The following is an 18,878-nucleotide window of genomic DNA, read 5'->3' on the forward strand; positions in this document are numbered from 1 at the left end:
TCATTGTTTCTGAATGTTAATGACAGTACATTGAGCTTAACTGCACTCCAATATAATTTTATATGTCAGAATTGTAATTTCAGATTTTTTTATTCTTTTCACAGACTATAGATGAAGAATGATGTGTTATTAATGCTTTCTGTGTACAGCCCGATAATGATCCTCTTTGAGGAGCTGCATTAAGATAAACACTGAAAATATTCTTCCTGTGGTACAATGTGGTGAAGCAGAGGAACTGCAATTGTCCACTTTTGTACAAGCTAAAGACTTAAAATGTTTGTTATTTTGTGAGCAAAAGCAGTTCTGGAGTGAATTGAACTTCTGAAAATGCGGCCATGGACTGGTTCCTGGCGTTGGATTATGCTCATCCTCTTTGCTTGGGGAACTTTACTTTTTTATATTGGTGGACACCTGGTACGAGACAGTGAGCACCCAGATCACTCTAGTCGGGAATTATCCAAGATACTTACTAAACTTGAACGTTTAAAGCAGCAAAATGAAGACTTAAGGCGAATGGCAGAATCTCTCAGGTAGGATCTAAAAATAAAACTTTTCAGGAAATGGTTGAAATATGAAATACCAGAAATTAAATTGAAATAGCTGTTTGTGTGGTTTTTTTTTTTTCAATCATGTTTAACATTTAAAAATATAGATAAGTGTTTTAATCAGTGCTACAACTAACTGAAAATATATTGCAAAACCTTTGAACAAGTAATGTACATTTAGTTTTGGTCTGCTATATTCATTATTTAACAGTCATTATTTAATGGTGACAAATGTTACTGTCACAATAACAGAATCCTGTGGGTGGTTAATTTCTCAATGCCCATTTCAAACACGTGCAATTATTATGATGTTCAAACCAGTTAGAACAACTAGTGACTTTTCTACACTTCTGCATGCAGTAACTGGAAGAACTCGTTTTAAAAGTGCTGAAAACATTTGTACAGTTTGTTGAACATAAACTTGGATTTGCTGAAGAGGAGCTTCATTAGACTGCTGCATTATATGAATTCTTTTTTTTTTTTTCTTTGTCCTGCTGCTAAACTCGTAGCAATACTTGTAAAATAGTAGGATCATATCCCTTTTTAAAATTATTTGTTATGTTATGGATGGGTACAATTACAATTTAAAGTGTTTTCTTTCATCTTTTCAGACAGACAGCTTTTAATGTAGACATCTGGTATCACCTTTCCTGAGAACTTGCAAGGGAGAGTTTCTTAGGCAGGATGTGTGCCAGAGTCAGATTGGACCTAAGTATGTGAACATCACCACACGCAACCTAAAAGTCCTTATGGATCATGGGGACAGAGAGGAGCAAAGCTCAATACAAGATTTTACAGAATGGAAGGGTGATGTTTATTTTAAAAATCTCTTGAGTGACCTGAATTCACTTACGGTCTCACAACTGCATACTGACAAGCACCAGGGCATGTGTGTAGCAGTGGTCTGGCCAGGATCACCTGCGTAGAACATGGAGAGCAAGGGGCACTTGCTGTTGAGTCTTCATCATGGCTCGTGGGTGGTTCTTGCTTGGCAATGAGAAACTGATTTAGGACTTGCCTTTTAATACACTTTAGGAGAAGATGCCATTTTGGATCTTCTACCTTGCTATTTTGCTTCATAAATCACAGGAAAAAATAACAATTGCAAAAATCTCTTCCTTTTCCTTAGTAGAGTGTTTTATGGTTCTAGTCCTGTTTTCTAGTCTGTTTCTTCCCTTCATTTGAATGAAATCACACATATGGACATCATAGCAGTGAAATCAATATCTTTCCTCTTAACACTATTCCAGTGTTTCTTCTGGTGCATTCTCTCTCATGCATAGCTGTGGCTATTTGATCTGATAGGCTGGGAAGACTCCCCTGCCTGGCTGAAATTTCTTTTCAGTGCACTAATATATGGTAAAAACTGCATTGTCAAAAAGTTTAATATACTTTTGTTGACAGAATGGTGTAATGTAGAGTATGCTGCTATGAAGAAACTTAAGCAAGATCCTAGATTTGAGTAAATACAATATCTTTAAATTCCTTTAATATTAGACAATAGTAGTCAACTTTAGGGTTTCTTGCCTCAGAGAGGAAAGTATTTAGTCCTGAATGTAAAGATTACCACCCTCTATGCTTTCAGCCCCCCATATTTAGTTACTTTTATTGAGCAAAATCCATGAAAGGGTTTTGATAAAAACTTCACAAATAGGTTTGAGAGAGATCATGGCTGATCTCCATCATTAACATATTAAATCATAAGTGTGATACAGAATTTCAGTATCTCATGTCTTTGCCAAATAGAACAAGTGGTTTTAAAAATAACTGTTAGCTTTCAGATTGTCCCATTTACAGTTTTGTTGGAAAATGGCTATTGAAAGTGAGGCATTAGCCAACAGTCCATGGATCATGGATTCAGTATCTATGTCCTGGAAGAGATCACTGCTGCCATGAACATCTCTAAAGTAGCAGAACACCTCTTAACTTCAGAAATTGAATTAGACAGAAAAGATGACTTCTATTCCAGTTAACATCTTAAAGTGAAGACGTAACTTGTTTTAGGTTTTACTGATCAAAGGCAGAAATACTAGAACTAGTATTTGAATATTATTTAGTTGCTAGATTTTTTTTTTTTTTTTTTTATCTGAAAACTCTAGTTACTGATACTGGCTATAAAATCTGAGTGGTTAAGATGACAGTCTTTACATCATTGTAGCTTATAAAGGTAAAGCCTGTTGCCAAGTTGGATTTTGTTGCTCTGACGTAAAAACTTGGCTTTGGTGCCTTTCTGCACTAAGATTTTATATCTAGAGAACTAGGGGTTTTTGTTTGTTTGTTTGTTTTTGTGTTGTGGTTTTTGGTTTTTTTTTTAATTCCAACAAAAAATAAGCACTCTTTTTGCATTGAAGATCTAGAATATATTATGGCATGCAACAGGGTTAAGCTAACACAGGAATTTAAGTAAATTTCAATAAGTCTAACTTCAGAAAAATCATATCGATAAACAGGCATCTGATTATTTACACTTATTAAAGTACTTTGACATAATGAGATAAAACTTTTGGATTGTAAAAAGCTCCAGGTTAACAAAATTTATCTTATTGGACAAAGGAGTCAATGGTAGAAAATTAGCATTAATATGTAGCTGTGCCATTTATAATAGCTAGTTAGTGTGGGGGTGAAGTGACAGAAAGCAGGTATGGTTACAAGAATTCAGTGCTTTAATGAAAGTATAAGTTGTAACAATTCCCATTTTGAAGTTAGCAAAAACTGGTATTTCATCTTTAAGTACATTGGGACCTTAGTTATATGGTAAAATACATTTCAATAACGTACATTTGAATTGCTTAGCATTTCCCATTGTAATGGGCTCTTGTGATTTCAGTGGCTTCCATCTCACCTGATAAGTGTCAGTCCTCTGGCATGGTTGAAAACAGGAGCTGGGTTGTACTTGGTTTCATCTAGGCATCCATGAATGACATATGACAAGAAGTGATCTTTCCACTCCGAGATTCGAATGCTCTTTTGCTGTCAATTTATGTAGCATCTCCTCATCCCCAAAGACAGCAACAACAAAACATGCCTTATGGAACACACCTTATGTGCATGCAAAATCAACCATTCAAAAGTTGAGAAATATTGTATAAAATCTTGCTAAGCCCTTTTTTGCATATTTGATCTTGTAATATTTCCCCTGGTTGCTTCTTGTCACACAGGATATGTGAGGAGTAGAATTAAGGTTTTAGGGCAGTAAGAGGACTGTTTGTTTGTTTTGTTTTGTTTTGTTTTCCCCAACACTTCTATGTTTGATTTCACAAACTACATCATTTTCTTCTGTTTTGTTTTTTTAATATTTGTAATTAATTCCCATTATTGATATAAGGATTTTTGGTGAAGTTATTTTGAGCTACTTTTTTTTTTTTAATATGTACATTCAAAATAGTGCTGGTTGGAACAGTCACATCATTTTGAAAATTGACTGAAGTAAAAATATGAATAGGAAATGAATACACTTCTGTAGTGCACTTCTGATGACTTGAAATTACTTCAGGCACTGCTTAGGCTTTACACATGCACTGTAAAAACTTAGGTGAGAAGTTACTGTAGTTCTTCTTTTGCCAATATGATACTTTGTAAAAACCTTACTTGTGGGCTATAAAGAGGCACAGATGTATATTAGTGACGCAGAAGATAAATGCAATTAAAGTTGTTTTGTGTTTCCTGAGTTTTAGAAATTATGTGCATGAATATTGTGGTTTAATAAGATCTGGAGAGTTACCATAGTCCTTACATGTTTATAAAGAATAATTTGTGAGCAAATCTGAATTGATTTTAGAAGCAGCCTAGATCACAGTAGTGAAAAATAGTAGTAAAACTGAGTTTTTTCTATGTTGTTATGTTACTATTCTATATCCATTAGAATTGGAAGAGCTCTTTCAAGAACACTTATTACAGATGTTGTAGGTTTCAAAGCAAAAATCAGTTATTTAAAGGAAACTTGATAGGGTGTAATAATAAAATCAAAGTATTACATACTGTTTCATTGTTTGCCTGTGATGTAGTTTTACCTGAAAATTTTATTTACTAGTACAATTATGATATGACTGCTAAAGTCCGCCACTGTTGTATCACAATGATATAAGGCTTTTAGGAGGAGGAGAGCTTAAAATTGCTACTTCTGTAAGGTCTGATTTTTCTTAAACAGAAACTGGAAACATTGTGTGTATACCTTAATCTGTGTCCTAGGCTTCCTTTTTTTTTGCAATACATGAGTGATTCATAGTATTCATGTAATTCTTTGTGTCTGGCTGGATGATAATATAATTTTTATCTTTTATGGTATATTAGTGGTTTCCTCCCCTGGAAGATAAGCCTGGCAGTATGAGTACCAGTAATTTCAGAGTTTTTTTCAGGGAAACCGAGAATCTTTTTAAATGGATTCATACTGTGTTCATATTACTAATACATCACTTTTGGTATATATTTACGTACTAGAGTCTATTCAATATTACATTTTGTATAACCTGCAATTCTTTTAATATGCACAATAACCTGTTTCTTCATCTGAATGAGATTGTGTTATAAAGTATAACAGGAATCAAAAAGGGCAAAATGTAATCAAACAAATAAAACCAAACACCAGTATTTCTAGAAATAGTTCTCATAATTCTGAGTGCAGCTTTGGAAAGAAGAGGTAGGATTTTAATTTTAAAAGAGCATCATAGTTGCTTTACTGTAGTTGGCAATGAAGCTGGTATAGAATCCAAACTTGGGATCAACTAGTCATAAGCAAATCTCTTAAAGTACTTCCATCAATTACTCTGGGCAGTTGTTGGGCCCAGTAAGTCTGTAGTAAGCATTGAAAGGTACTTGGATGCAAGAATGGCTTTGGTTTGATAAAAATTTAAAGAGGAATTTTAAATACTGTTTTCTACTACATGTATTCAAAGTGTCTCATGTCTGAAGCTGATGGTATTGCAAAGGCCAGTATGCAAGGGAGGAAAATCATTGAACTATATAGTGTGCATCTCTGCTCTTTTTACTGTTTTTTGTGCAATTCAAAGTTAAGGGAAAAGACACATCTTCGGTGGATATAAGTAAGCACTGACCAGGGCTGTACTGATTTAAATTGCTAAGAGATGTTGCTCACTCTTTATTTGCAGGTAACATTGAGTGATTTCAGTTTTATTTACTGAGGAGGTTATATTTGAGGAGGTTGAAGTGACAAATTATATTATTTTTATTTGATTGTGTGTGTTAGTGGTCATTAATAATTAAACATTATTTTCTTCCTGGGGAAAAAGAAAAAGAGAAAGAAGAAAAGCCAATCATAATGTGGCTTTAGTTAGTTATAGACCTTCCAGCTCCATATGAAGACCTCAAAAAGATATAAATAAAAGAATGAGAAAATATTTGAGTATGAATTTGTGAAATCTTACATTTTTCCTTTTGTTGATAAATTAATGTAACCTTTTGAATAGCTTGGAAATAAGAAAAGGTTACAATGGTTTTTATAATTTATTTTTTGTTTTAAATTTTTTTAACAATTATTTTACATATTATGGCAGTTCTTGCACCTAAACTGAATGTCACTACAATTATTTTTTGAGTAGGTCTTTCTGCCTTCAGAGATTCATGAGAGAGCACTACTTTGCCATTGGCTATGTTACCTGAAGGTGATGAGAAAGTGGTCTCAGTGATATGGATGAATTCTTTTTTCTGTCTTTAAGTGTAGCTAGATTACTAAACAAAGTACAAAATAGAAATGGATTATCTCTACAATACAGAGTATTCTTGATGTTTAAAGTTATACAGTAGCATCTTTATTTAATATGAGTTCATTATGCAAAAGATAATTTCTATATTCTACAAGGTGGTAGGAAACAGCATGCAAAAATTGCACCTTGTAAGTACTGAGAAAAATAATTCAAACAAAACCACTGTTCCGTTTATTGTCATGGCTTCTCATGTAAGTGGATTATAATTTTGTTTATTTTGTGTTTATAACTTAATTCACAATGTTGTCATAGCAATAAGTGAAGTATAGTCTGTTCTAAATTCTTACTGACTTGTTCCTTTATTGTTGATTAGAATCATCATAGTTTAGATAAACTTACTTTAAACTCCTCAAACTTTAAGGAGCAAGTGAGGACTTATTTTGATATGAAAACTTATGTATATGTTTTTCAACAGAAATTCTTAGTCATAAGTAGGTGTTATTCCTAGGATTTTCTGCACTAGAAGTTATCTACATCAATGATGCCGTGAATATAGATAAGGATTTTAATTCAAACAATTTTCCCTCAAATGTTGCCTTATCTCCAACTCAGTTGATGTACTTGTAGAGGGCCATAACGAGCAAGCTGTGCTGGTTGCAGAGAAGAACCTCTTCCTTAATTTTGAAACTGGATTAAAGTGAGGAAGACAGCAATTCCAAGTCTGATGAGGTAACAGATGTAGAGACAAAACTGCAAGAAGAATAAGTTATTATAGTTTTATACTGAATTTTGAAAGTCCAAACAACTAGCTGAGGAGAATTCCCCCACCCCCATGCTAGCTCCTTTTATTTAACAGTGTAAGTGTCATAAATGTTTTTATTGCAGCATGCCAAAGCAAGTTGGATGTTAAAAGGCATGTACTTTATGTACCTTTCTTTTTAAATATGTTAATTGTATCAAATGGTCAGAATTATTTGGGTTCTTTTATATCAGCCACAACCATCCTTCTGCAGGATTCTGTAATGGCTACACTAACAGACTTTCCTTGTATTCAGAGGATGTGTGTGCTGTCTGAAATTTTTTTTGTGGTAATGATTTTGTATCATTTTACATTATTGTTCTTCCCAAATTCTACCTTTAGGGAATGTGACTTACACAAGATAAGCCATTCCACTTTCTGCTAATTTTGTGACTAGTTGTTCTGTCAAAATACAAATTGTGATACCAACCTGGCAGATCAGAAATCTATTTCAACCTTGTGGTTTTAAAACAGTTCAAGAGTTTAAATGTGTTTCAGTATGCTTTTAAAAGATCTATTTATATTGTCCAGTATGGTATCATATTGTACATTTGTTGCACAAACAAATTCACAAATGTATTGTTCATACAAAGGGAATATATTTATGGAGTGCACATATTAAAGATTAAAATATTTTCCTCAGTTTTGTAATGCATGTTCCCTCAGTGCATAAAAGTGCCAATATATGAGCAGTTATTGATAATTCCTTTTTATTTACTGTCATAGTTTAACCCCAGCCAGCAACTAAGCACCACACAGCCATTCACTCACTCTTCCCTGGTGGTATAGGGCAGAGAATCAGAAGAATAAAAATGAGAAAGCTCGTGGGTTGAGATAAAGGCAGTTTAATAAGTAAAGCAAAAACCACGCACACAAGCAAAACAAGGGATTCATTCACCACTTCCCATGGGCCGGCAGGTGTTCAGCCATTGCCAGGACAGTCGGGCTCCATCATGTGTAACAGTGACTTGGGAAGACAAACACCATAACTCTGAATGTTGCCCCCTTCCTCCTTCTTTCCCCAGCTTTATATACTGGGCATGGAATATCCCTTTGGTCAGTTGGGGTCAGCTCTCCCAGCTCTCTCCAAACTTCTTGTGTATCCCCAGCCGCTTGCTGGTGGGGCGGTGTGGGAAGCAGAAAAGACCTTGACACTGTGCAAGCACAACTCAGCAATAGCTAAAGCATCCCTGCGTTATCAACACTGTTTCCAGCACAAGTCCAAAACATAGCCCCATAGTAGCTACTCTGAAGAAAATTAACTCTAGTGCAGCCCAAACCAGCACATTTACCTTGGTAGCTTTAAAACACAAATAAGCATTTTGCAGCAGTTTAGGTATCCTTAATCTTCTTTCAATAGGGAACTTTAAGAGTACAGAATTTTTTACTAAAATTCTGTCAGGCTGTATAGCTTCCTCTTCCACCTCTCCCACCACCCTCTGAAAAAGGGGGCTTAAATGCTATGCTTTGTATGATATACCTTTCTGATGCTCACATTAGGTATTTATTCCCTTCAAGTGTTCCAGTGAAAATGGACTTTTCATCAGTTCCTAAATTTTTATTGGTATTTAATTATCGAGATCTGAGAGACACTGAAATTAATGGCATCTCAGTAGGACTTTTAGAATGCTGTCATTTCTGGTTTAGGGTGAAGATACTCCCTCTAACCACTGTTTTCTCCATACTAGAGGAATCTTTCATCTGGTGGGGGGGGTCTCCCCTTACAGTGCCGTGGAACTCTGTATGTGTGTGTTGTGAGACTATCCCTTTCTTTTTATGTTCATATTCCATTACAAATGGAGAATCATCTTCATGTTCTACAAGAATTCTGTATTTTTTACAGTTCTCATGACTTTTCATTATACATCTTCCTCCTTTCCTTTTCAGGGTCAGCTCCTGCAAAAGTCTTATAAAAGGTGGAATAATTTGTAACCCTCAGCTCCACCAGAAGTGTCATTTCTCTAGCAATGAAAAGGATTTGTATTTTCCCTGAAGTAATTTCTAATTTGCGAGGCACATAGAAGATAGCATCTAATATCTATCCTTTAATAATTTCAGTTAATTGTTATGTAGATTCAAGTTGAGATGTAGAGAAAACCTCAGTAGTACCCCCAGGGCTGATTTATGGCTCAGATTTCAGGATACGTATTCTATGCTCCTGTGCTTACATACCAGAGATTTCACAAATGGATTTTACAGTTATTGGTGTTATTTTAGGTGAACAGCAGTTTAGAGTACCAGAGTTGTCATAAAAAATTAGTGTGATGGTACATTTAAGAAGTTGGCATCTTGTTCTGAGTGCACAAAATACATTGGAATCATCTTGTGCCAATGTGTAGGAAGACTTAACTTAAAAGTGGACTTCCTGTACTGGAGGTCTGCTCCTCTAGGAAGATATGGCCAGCATTCAAGACCAGAATGTGTTTCATGTGTGAATGTAAAAAGTAGTGGGAACTTGAGTCTTGTGGAGGCACATCCCTCAATTAGGCTTTACTTGTGTGCCTGTCGGTCCTGAGTTAAGCTGCTGCAAATATTGTTTTCACAAGTAGAGCCTAGGATTGGTCTTGTCAGTGAGTGGGACTCTTGTAAACAGCACAGTTTAACACCATGTTGAATCTGTGTGCTGCAGCTGTGTTATACACTGTTTTTCTCCTATGGGATTGAGGTTTTAAAATCTTTATGTTAATATGTTTAATTTCTTGTGGTTTTGCCAAGAAGACTTATCAGCAAAACAATGTGGAGCAAAAATGAGAGGAGACCTGAACTGTTAATGCAAATAACTTATCAAATAACAATAATATTTATAAATCATATAATTTCTTTATTTTCTATATCCTAGGATACCAGATGGTCCCATTGATCAGGGACCAGCTGCAGGAAAGGTACATGCTTTAGAGGAGCAACTTTTAAAGGCCAAAGAACAGATAGAAAACTTTAAGAAGCGGACAGGAGATGGTTGGTAGATAAGTTTTCTTTTACTTCTAAAACAAGTTTTGGTATTCATATCACAAATAAATTGGTTTCTTAACAAATAATTGAGCTACAACTGCTGATGCTTTTATGCTTTTTTGTTGTTTTGTGTTTTTGTTTTGTTTTGTTCTGTTTTTTGTTTTGTTTGTTTGTTTATAGGAGGCCTTGGAAAAGACCATGAAATATTGAGGAGGAGGATTGAAAATGGGGCTAAGGAACTTTGGTTTTTCCTCCAGAGTGAACTGAAGAAGCTGAAAAATCTAGAAGGAAGTGAACTGCAAAGACGCATTGATGAATTTCTGTCTGATTTGGGTCATCAGGAAAGGTATTTGTATTAGTTGATTCTGCATATATCTTGTAAGGATTATGGATTGATTTAAATAAACTACTGATATACTACTTAAAAATCTCTTAGGATAAGTTACTGGTGTATGGGCTAGAATATCGTGTCTGAAGCATGAACATACAATTATTGCTTGCATTTAATGGGACATAAAGTGTACATCCAGCTTATGTCTCTGCAGTTTAGAGTATGACCCTTTGACTTGTATATTTTCATTTTTTTAATCAGAAGACCCAGGTCCTGGATGCCAGTTGTTACTTTTCAGTTGTATATGTCTATATATGTGCATATATGCATATTTGTACATTTAACAATACCATTCAAAAACCTTAAAAGTCTTTATTTTAGGTATCTGATTGTGCCTTTCATAAATGCTAGAATATAAGTTACATTGATTATTGGCTTATTATATAATTAGAATTACTTTTAAATTGAGTATTATCTTAATTTCAGGACTGTCATTCTGAAAAGTCACTTCTTTTTGTAATTAGAATTTAACAGAAAATTTCAGTTAGAAATAATCTTTAACTACACTGTCATTATTATGTTTTTCAAACATGTTGGAATTATGTTTTCAGTTGTTGTTGCTCTTCTGGCTTCCCCGTTGTTGAAGTACCTTTGTATTATACTAAAACATTCTGTTTGAGTTTTGTTCATGCTGAACAAAATTAATTGAGGAGGTGTTAAAAATTCAGTAAAATCTGTCTGTAAGTTTGTTATATTTATAACTCTATTTCCAACAGGATTGCAATGACAATTTTTGTCTCATTAGTAAACGGTCATAAGAAAATAGTTGAATTAACTAAATATACCACCTTACACAAGTATCTCCCAAAAAAGCTGAGATCCGCAGGTATGAACATCAGTAGTAAAGTATAAGCTTTGAAAATATTGCTTTAAAATGAAAAAATACAAAGAATTTTAAATTATTTGGAAATAATGTAAGCACTCTTTAAAACATAGTTTAAAAATAAGACAAATTTGACTATTAATGTGAGCAAATAATATAGTCCATTAAATTTTGTAATTTAATCTTCTACAATTCCAAAACCCAGTTTGTCACAGATTGATGGAGTTTAAAGTGAAAAGGGACTATTCAATTATCAGGATTTATTATTTATATAAAATAAGCCCTACATTTCATTCAATTACTTCTCCACCAGGTGCAATGATATATGTTTGACTGAAATAAAAGTGGTGCTTGACTGAAGCAGAATTATCCAAAAGACTTGAGATCTTCAGTTAAACAGTCTACTGAGAGAGAAACTGCCACTTCCCTGGACAGTTTGTTTCAATAGTTACCTCCACTCAGAAGTATTTGTCTTTAGAGAAGTTATTTCTGTTTGGGTTTCTTGGGCTTCAGGTCATTTATTCTTGATGTACCTTTTAAACTACCTGTGCCGAAACTGGAGCAAGTAGTCTAATACGAGACTTACTGATGTCTGTCATGGGAACAAAATCCCTTGTGTATGCATTACTGCTCTGGTTGTGATCGAGCCAGGATCACATCAGGCCGTTGCCTCAGTGGAACCTTGAATTATGTTGTGTGTTTGATGCTGGGAGGTTTTTATGTCCCTGCCTCCCAGGATGAATCCTTTTATTATTCCTTTCCATCCTACACCAATGACTATTAATTCATGAAGCCAAACTTGCAAGTTCCTGTACTTCTGATAGCCTTATCTTCTCATCTCTCTGTACTTCAGGATGAGGTGAGACCCATACTAGAAATGCATACTCCTTTGCATTGGGTGATAGAAGTCTGCCTTGTAGACCTCTGGAAGTTATGAGATGAATCCCACTATGGAAGTCTGAAACCACTGTGGTACTGGAAGAAGTTTGCATATAATGCAAGCAGTCACAGTTGTTCTTTTTTTTTTGTTTACTTAAGAACTTTCTTGTTGAATAAAAGGATTCTTTAGACTGACACAGTGGTTATAAAAAGCAGAACATCTTGGAGTCTGTTCAGTCTTAGTAGTAGATCAGTGTAGTCCTTCCTGTGTGGTGAGGTCCCCAAAGAAGACTGAAGTAATTTAAGCTAAAACCAAACAGCCAAAAAGTAGGTTTTATCAAAATAAAATGTAAATGATTTTTTTTACAATATGAAAATTCAAAGCAATTGCATAAGAGAAAACAGATACAAAAATATTTCTACAATATTCAGCCTTGGTGTATTGGTGTATTTACAACATTGGCTTCGGGCAATAAAAGTATCTTGTGTTGCAGAATGCTCTACTTGGTTGCCTCTAGTCCTGAGGAAGTTCATTCTTTTGCCTTTGAGGTCGGGTTGTCTGCTTCTTTCACTTTAATCTTTCAGTCTTGCTGTGTGAATTGCAGGAGAACTCTCAGCCCCGTGAGTGCACGTCCTCTCGCCTGTGATGCGCTGCTGAATTGGGGCTGTTCTGTGCCCTTAGGAGGCACAGTAGCTCCCAGGAAAGGAGTCGGATCTTTTTCCTTTCCCTCCACACAGTCCATCTGGTCTCCTCTGAAAGGAACATAAGTTTAGAATGAACAAATCAGATGCTCTTATTCACTCTGAGAATGGCAGCTTTTTGGTGGTGTTTTTGGTTTTTTTTTTATTGCTGGGTTGTTTTTTTTTTTTTTTAAGTACCTGTGTACTTGTTTTTTTTAAGGGTTTTAACAAGTCACTGAATGCCCTTTTGCTGATGGTGATAGCCTAAAAAATTGTTACCTATGTAACCTGTGTAAATGGAACATTGCATGTGAAGCTAGTATAGCTTATTTATAGACATATATCTATTTCAATATGTATTATAAAATTATAATATATACATATGTATTTTAATATATATTGCAATATTTGGATGATAAAGATGTTAATATTAGTGTTAATTATGAGTACTTAGCACAGTTTTAGTCCCTCCTTATGTGCGAAAGCAGGTAAAGGGATGGGTTTTGATCAGATGATGACATAGCTATGTAAGTAAAATGGCTAATATTTATTTTTGTTTGTTTGTGAGGAAAGCCTATTGTGTCATAGAGAAGACTTGCTTTTTAGGAGATGATAAAGACAGTTTCTGTGACTCTGGTCACAGTAGTATTAGAGTTTTTTGTTAAACTTTGTTCTGTTAGCTGAATAGTCTACTACTAACAGGATAGCACTTCTCTTGTTGGATGTCTCGATCACTAGTTCTTGCCTGTGTCCTAGGGGTTGTATAGATTTTCTCCTGGGGTGTTCCATTCTTGGCAGATACCGCTGTCCAGTATTTCACTACTGATCCTGTTTAATAAATAATGTAGCCCAATGCAGAGTTTCCTGCATTATAGAATATGTAATTATATTCTTGCAGTTGCCATAGGGAAGGGGGTTGTTGAGAGTGACTTCATCTTAGCCATGGAGAGACTATGTGATATAGAGTTAACAAGAAAGAACAAATTAATCCTCTCGTTGTCATTGTTGTTTCCTACACTGGCATGATTTTTTTTGCAAAGTGGCTATTACTGAGTTAGTTTCATTCCTTCTGGGGAACAGCTGTCGACTTTTGTGGTAGCTGGCCAAGGTTTGATACGTAGTGTTTGGGCATATTTTCACATTATTTCCTTTGAATTTGGTGGAACATATCACAGCTTTTTTCTTTGAGATTTTATTTGTTGATGTAAAGTTTCTACAATGTTTAAAACTAATTTTGTCATATGACTGGAATAAATGTGCAGACTGATCTTGAAATATATGTTAAAAGTGCCTGCCCACCCCACTTTATGACAATCAATTGCAGATGAAATATACGGCCAGAATCTTTACTCCATTCAAAATGCTTTCAAGAGCAGCTCTAAGATTTACTTTATGATAAGAAGCAAAAATAACAAGAAGTTTATATTGTTGATTAGTAACACAATGAAAGACCAAGTTTGACTTACTGAATATCTACAATACCACTGTCTGAAATTCTTTCTGCCATTTTATCACCCCAACAGCCTCTAATAATCCTGTGCAGGCTCATCTTTCGTCTGCACTTAGTCATCCTGGGGTCATGGATCACCAGTTCATCTACTTTTTAGCTCTCCACATGGAGCCTGACTCTGGTCTTTGATATTAGTTCATGTCTCTTCTAAATCTCTATTAATAAGCCATCATGATGGTCTGTCACACTCAAAAGAACCTGGCAGGTGTAAACCTAAAAAAATGCACATTTCTCAGCAGTAGCAATCAAAGAAAGAAGGTCTCTCTGACTGAAAGTGTGTTGAAATGGCACTACCCTATAATCATTTCCGTATGTTAACACCTGTAAATTTTTCAGTTCCTGGTTTACTACAGAGTTTCATAAGAGTAATTTTTTTTAAAAGAAGATTGTGGAAACTGTCTAAAGCTCTTGCATGAATTCATAAAATTTCCCACAAATTATTTGACATTGTTTATCATTTGTACTGAGCAAAGCTGCCTTTCCCTAAAGCGCTGAGTCACTGAGGCTCTGTAAGGACTTTCATAATTCCTTTTAACCTCAAAAATGATGGAATATAATTCTATTTCATCTGTAAGGCTGATTATTTAATCTTACCTACTGCCTTTGCTTTATCATGCTTACTGTGACCAGTAAGATAGAAAATAAAATTTGGCCAATACTTTTATTTTCACTCAAAAATAGGAAAAATTACCTAACTGCTGTGAGAGAATTTTTTTTTTTTTAATTTGTAGGCTTTGTATTTTCAGTTATCTTATGCAAATATTTAACAGAAATGTATTTCTAGAAAGCGAAAGGAGAGTATACTGACTGCTTATGTGACAAGTATGGAAGAGACTTTTTTAAGGCCAGGGACAGACAACATTTGAAAATTGTTTGAAATGTGGCTGTGGTTGCGCAGCTGCTTTTCATGGTAGTAAGGATTTTTTTTTTAATGTTTAGACCTGAAATTATAGTTTTTCTTTAAACATCCAACATGGTTGCATCCTGATTAGGAAGAAAAATATATTTAAACTCCCAATAAAATGCACGGATTTCCTTTTTTAATTTGCCTACTAGCCTGTAGTGCTTTCTGTAAATTGGAAGACACTGCCTTAAGAGGAGGAGACTCTTCATCTGTTCAGTTATGTGTGTGTAATCCATTGTATGAAATCTACTGAATCATTAATTCTGTTCAAATTGTCCCTAAGCTGTTTTTGTATGTTACTTTGAGTATATCTTTAATAGTTAGTGATTCAGAACTAGTTAACTGATGATACTTTGTTTTTTGTCCAAAACCAGAGTAGTAGGGTGTTTCAAACTTGGTTACATTGTAAAAGAAAATCCAATTTATATATGGATTAAGATTGGAATATAAATACGGTACTTTCAATTGATTGACAGAAGGTGAACATAACTGCTGCTGAACAATTTGGATATAATGTTTTGTACAGCAACAGTAGATGATATAGTAAGTCAGCATCACTTATCCTGTGTATAAGTATGGGTATAAAAACCAGAATGAGTGTATGAAAATTGAAAGATTCAGGTCTATAAATCCAGTTATTAGCAGGAGAAGGTTGTCTGATAACTCTGCTGATAATGTTAACTCTGTCCCAATTGGATTTATCACAATATTTAATGCTTAAATATTGTGTCATTTGCGATAGTTACCTAACAGAGATACATCATCTGCTCCTCTCTCACTTGCCAAGCTTATGTTATATTATATTATACTGTATTATGATATATATGTATATATAAAAATATCTATATTATACAAGGGATAGCCTTAGCTGACAAGGTTTGTGGGTCCAGTACTAACAGGTGCTGCCAACAACAGTGTCTTGTATTACTTCACTGACAAGACCACTTGAAAGTTTGTTAGGACAAATGCTTGTCTTCCGATCACATTCTTTTTTGTCACCTCCCAAATTTCTCTGCCTTCTGTTGCATCTCTTCCTAGTGATCAAACTTGTGCTGATCAAGAATTTCAGGCAGTAAATTGCAACATATGAATTTCAGCTGAAAGAATTCAGAAAAGTGGTTCAAAATGAAAACTTTCATATTGTTATGGCAAAATGTTTAGCAAATTTAAATATTCTCAGGCTATAAAGCCAACTCTGAAATTATTGGCTTTGAATTGGGCTAACTGTTGCTTGTAGAATAGCCATTAATGTTTTTGCAAGTATTTTTAATGGTTTGTCTCTAGTTTTGCATTTTCTCCCAAAAGCCATAGATGTAAAAAAATTTTTCTTGAGTGGTACTGTTTGGGCTGTTTTTCAGAAAAATTCTGGTTAATCTTAGCAAATAAATGTCATATAACATTTTTTTTTTCTAATGACAAGGAGTTCTTTATCCTTTTATTTGGCCATGGAAATGTGATAACCCTAAGAAGAGGGTCTCTAGTGTATCAGATAACCTCAATTTAATATTCGATAGTTTCTCAAAATTCATATATTGTAGTCTAAACTTGTAATATGTCCTTGAATCTGTTTTGAATTTTTAAATTTTCATTTTTTCCCCATATGAATATTAGTAGCATGCAGGCATTCTTAGCAGACAGAATACTTACCTTCTTCTAGGGTCAGGAGGAGTTCCATGCCACAGAAAACACTGCTTCCTAAAGCTTGTAATAATATTCTGTAGTTAGTTTTCTCTAGTAAAAAAGAGAAGGATTACTGCTGTACCTGTGCTCAAGGTATTTGTAATGTTACATTCTATATAAGTACAGTAAGATGATTGTTGAAGGAAAAGTAACAATGCATTATAATAGAAGGTACTGTAGGAATCATTACTGCACTTCCATTTGGTTCCACTGGATAATATATCTAGCATGGAACTATTCTTTCTTTTTAGTTTCCTTTGACATATACGAGAAACAAATGCTTTATAGCAGGCCTAAGGGTTTTTGTAACCCATTTCCTATTTAATACTATAATGACTTATGGATATGGAACATATGTTAAATGGAGGACACAATCAGTCTGTCTTGGCTGCTGTTTGAATTGTGGGGTAGGAGTTGGCATGAAGAAACAGTTTTTGAGGCTATAATTGAATTATCTGTTTAATTTGTCTTTGATTTAATCTAATCTTCCAGTTTAGTAATGTTAAGATTGTTTTCCATTTTTTAAAGATTGTTTCCCATTGTTGTCTACAGGTCGATAATGACCGACTTGTACTACCTCAGTCAAACAGATGGAGCAGGAGACTGGCGAGAAAAAGAGGCCAAAGATCTAACAGAATTGGTACAGAGGAGAATAACTTATCTACAGGTACGAGGGTAGAGCTTTTAAATCAATGTAAACATTTAATTATATATGTGTGTATATATATCCCTTAGTTATACCCTTGTAATAGAATAATTACATGGCAGTTTTAAGTGAATGTGTACAAATGAATGACATAAAAAATAAATTAGAATATTAGTTTCAAATGTTATTTTATATGTATATGGAATGATAGTATTTTGAACAAATATTTGAATTATGTGTTTTTGTAGTTGGTTGTTTTGGTTTGTTTGTTTGTGGTCTTTTGGATCTGTGGTTTTCACAGGGCTGTATTTAACTGTTTGGATTCTTTGTTTTTTTAGAAGAGACAAGTCTCTGTTTTCTGTTTTAGATTCTTTAGAGTATCAGAATGTATACATCTATCTGCACAGTGCTAAAAATAAAATTATGAAAGTCCTTGTGTGAAACTTCTGAATAAGGAGCCTATTTTTAAAAATGAGTATGCACAATTCAAGTGCTTATATAGTATATTGTCCAGCAATAGACTGTTTCAACAGATGTGTGAGGCTGCTTATAGATGCTCATATTTGTGAGTGCATAAAGCCTTTTTAATATATGTCCTTGTGTGTGTCTATAACATTTAAACAAAACTTAATCTGAAGGTTTTGGAGCTTTTATTCACGTATGACTGCATGGTGATCAGAAAGATATTTTATGTAGTCTGTTTTATTTGTACTTGGTTTGTTTTTCCTTGCATGTGTGCCCTCACCACTCTTTTTTCATTTGGTCACCCCTAACATCTGATCTTTCCTCTACATAAACAGCTGAATTTGGTTCTCAGATTTTCATTATTTCACATCTCACAGTTCAGCTATTGGAAACTTCTCTTCTGTGGCCAAACTATCTATTTGTTGCTTGTCAAACAAAAAAAGACACCCTTCTGTGGAAAAATATCCCTGTAAATGATGCAGGAGACATCACTTTATTGCCTTTCTTCAACTCCTTCTTGAGATCTCTTCCTCATTCTTCCATTTTTGATGTCACTGTTTGGCAGAGGTGTACTGTAACTACTTTTCATGATGATGAATCTGGCCTTTCTCTGCCTTTTTCTCTTCTTTCACTGTATCCATTTGTTGTCTTACCTAAGAATCCATATGTTTCTGGAAAGTGATTGTCTTCCTATTTTATGTTTTACAGTGATCAGGGCCATAGGTCAACACTAAGACATTCAAATATGTACAATGAATTAACAAAAGCAGAAGGAGTTTAGGAGAACAGAATCTCAAAATTGAAGCATAAAAATAAATGCTTACATTGTTTTCTAGTGAATTTGAAAAAAAATTCCTTACTGAGTGAAGAGCTGGGAGACCAATTAGCTTCTCCTAAATTTCATTTGTATGACTATAGTCTATGACAAAGGGCTTTCTTCTCTATA

General features: G+C 34.4%; 1 protein-coding gene across 2 annotated transcripts in view; it reads left to right on the forward strand.

The window, feature by feature from the left end:
• Window positions 1-327: 327 nt before the first annotated feature.
• Window positions 328-18,878, forward strand: part of FUT8 (fucosyltransferase 8) — a gene marked incomplete at its 5' end in the record, with an annotated part of 63,424 nt that continues 44,873 nt past the window's right edge. The window contains 4 exons of one of the 2 annotated variants that reach the window (XM_080345111.1): window positions 328-530; window positions 9,844-9,959; window positions 10,134-10,299; window positions 17,374-17,488. In XM_080345111.1, the coding sequence (XP_080201237.1) occupies window positions 328-530; window positions 9,844-9,959; window positions 10,134-10,299; window positions 17,374-17,488 (600 nt within the window). The remainder of the gene's footprint in view (window positions 531-9,843; window positions 9,960-10,133; window positions 10,300-17,373; window positions 17,489-18,878) is intronic. The other variant, XM_080345112.1, reaches the window with a different exon arrangement.

The sequence above is a fragment of the Nesoenas mayeri genome (assembly GCF_963082525.1).
Source record: "Nesoenas mayeri genome assembly, chromosome: 5".
NCBI lineage: Eukaryota > Metazoa > Chordata > Aves > Columbiformes > Columbidae > Nesoenas > Nesoenas mayeri.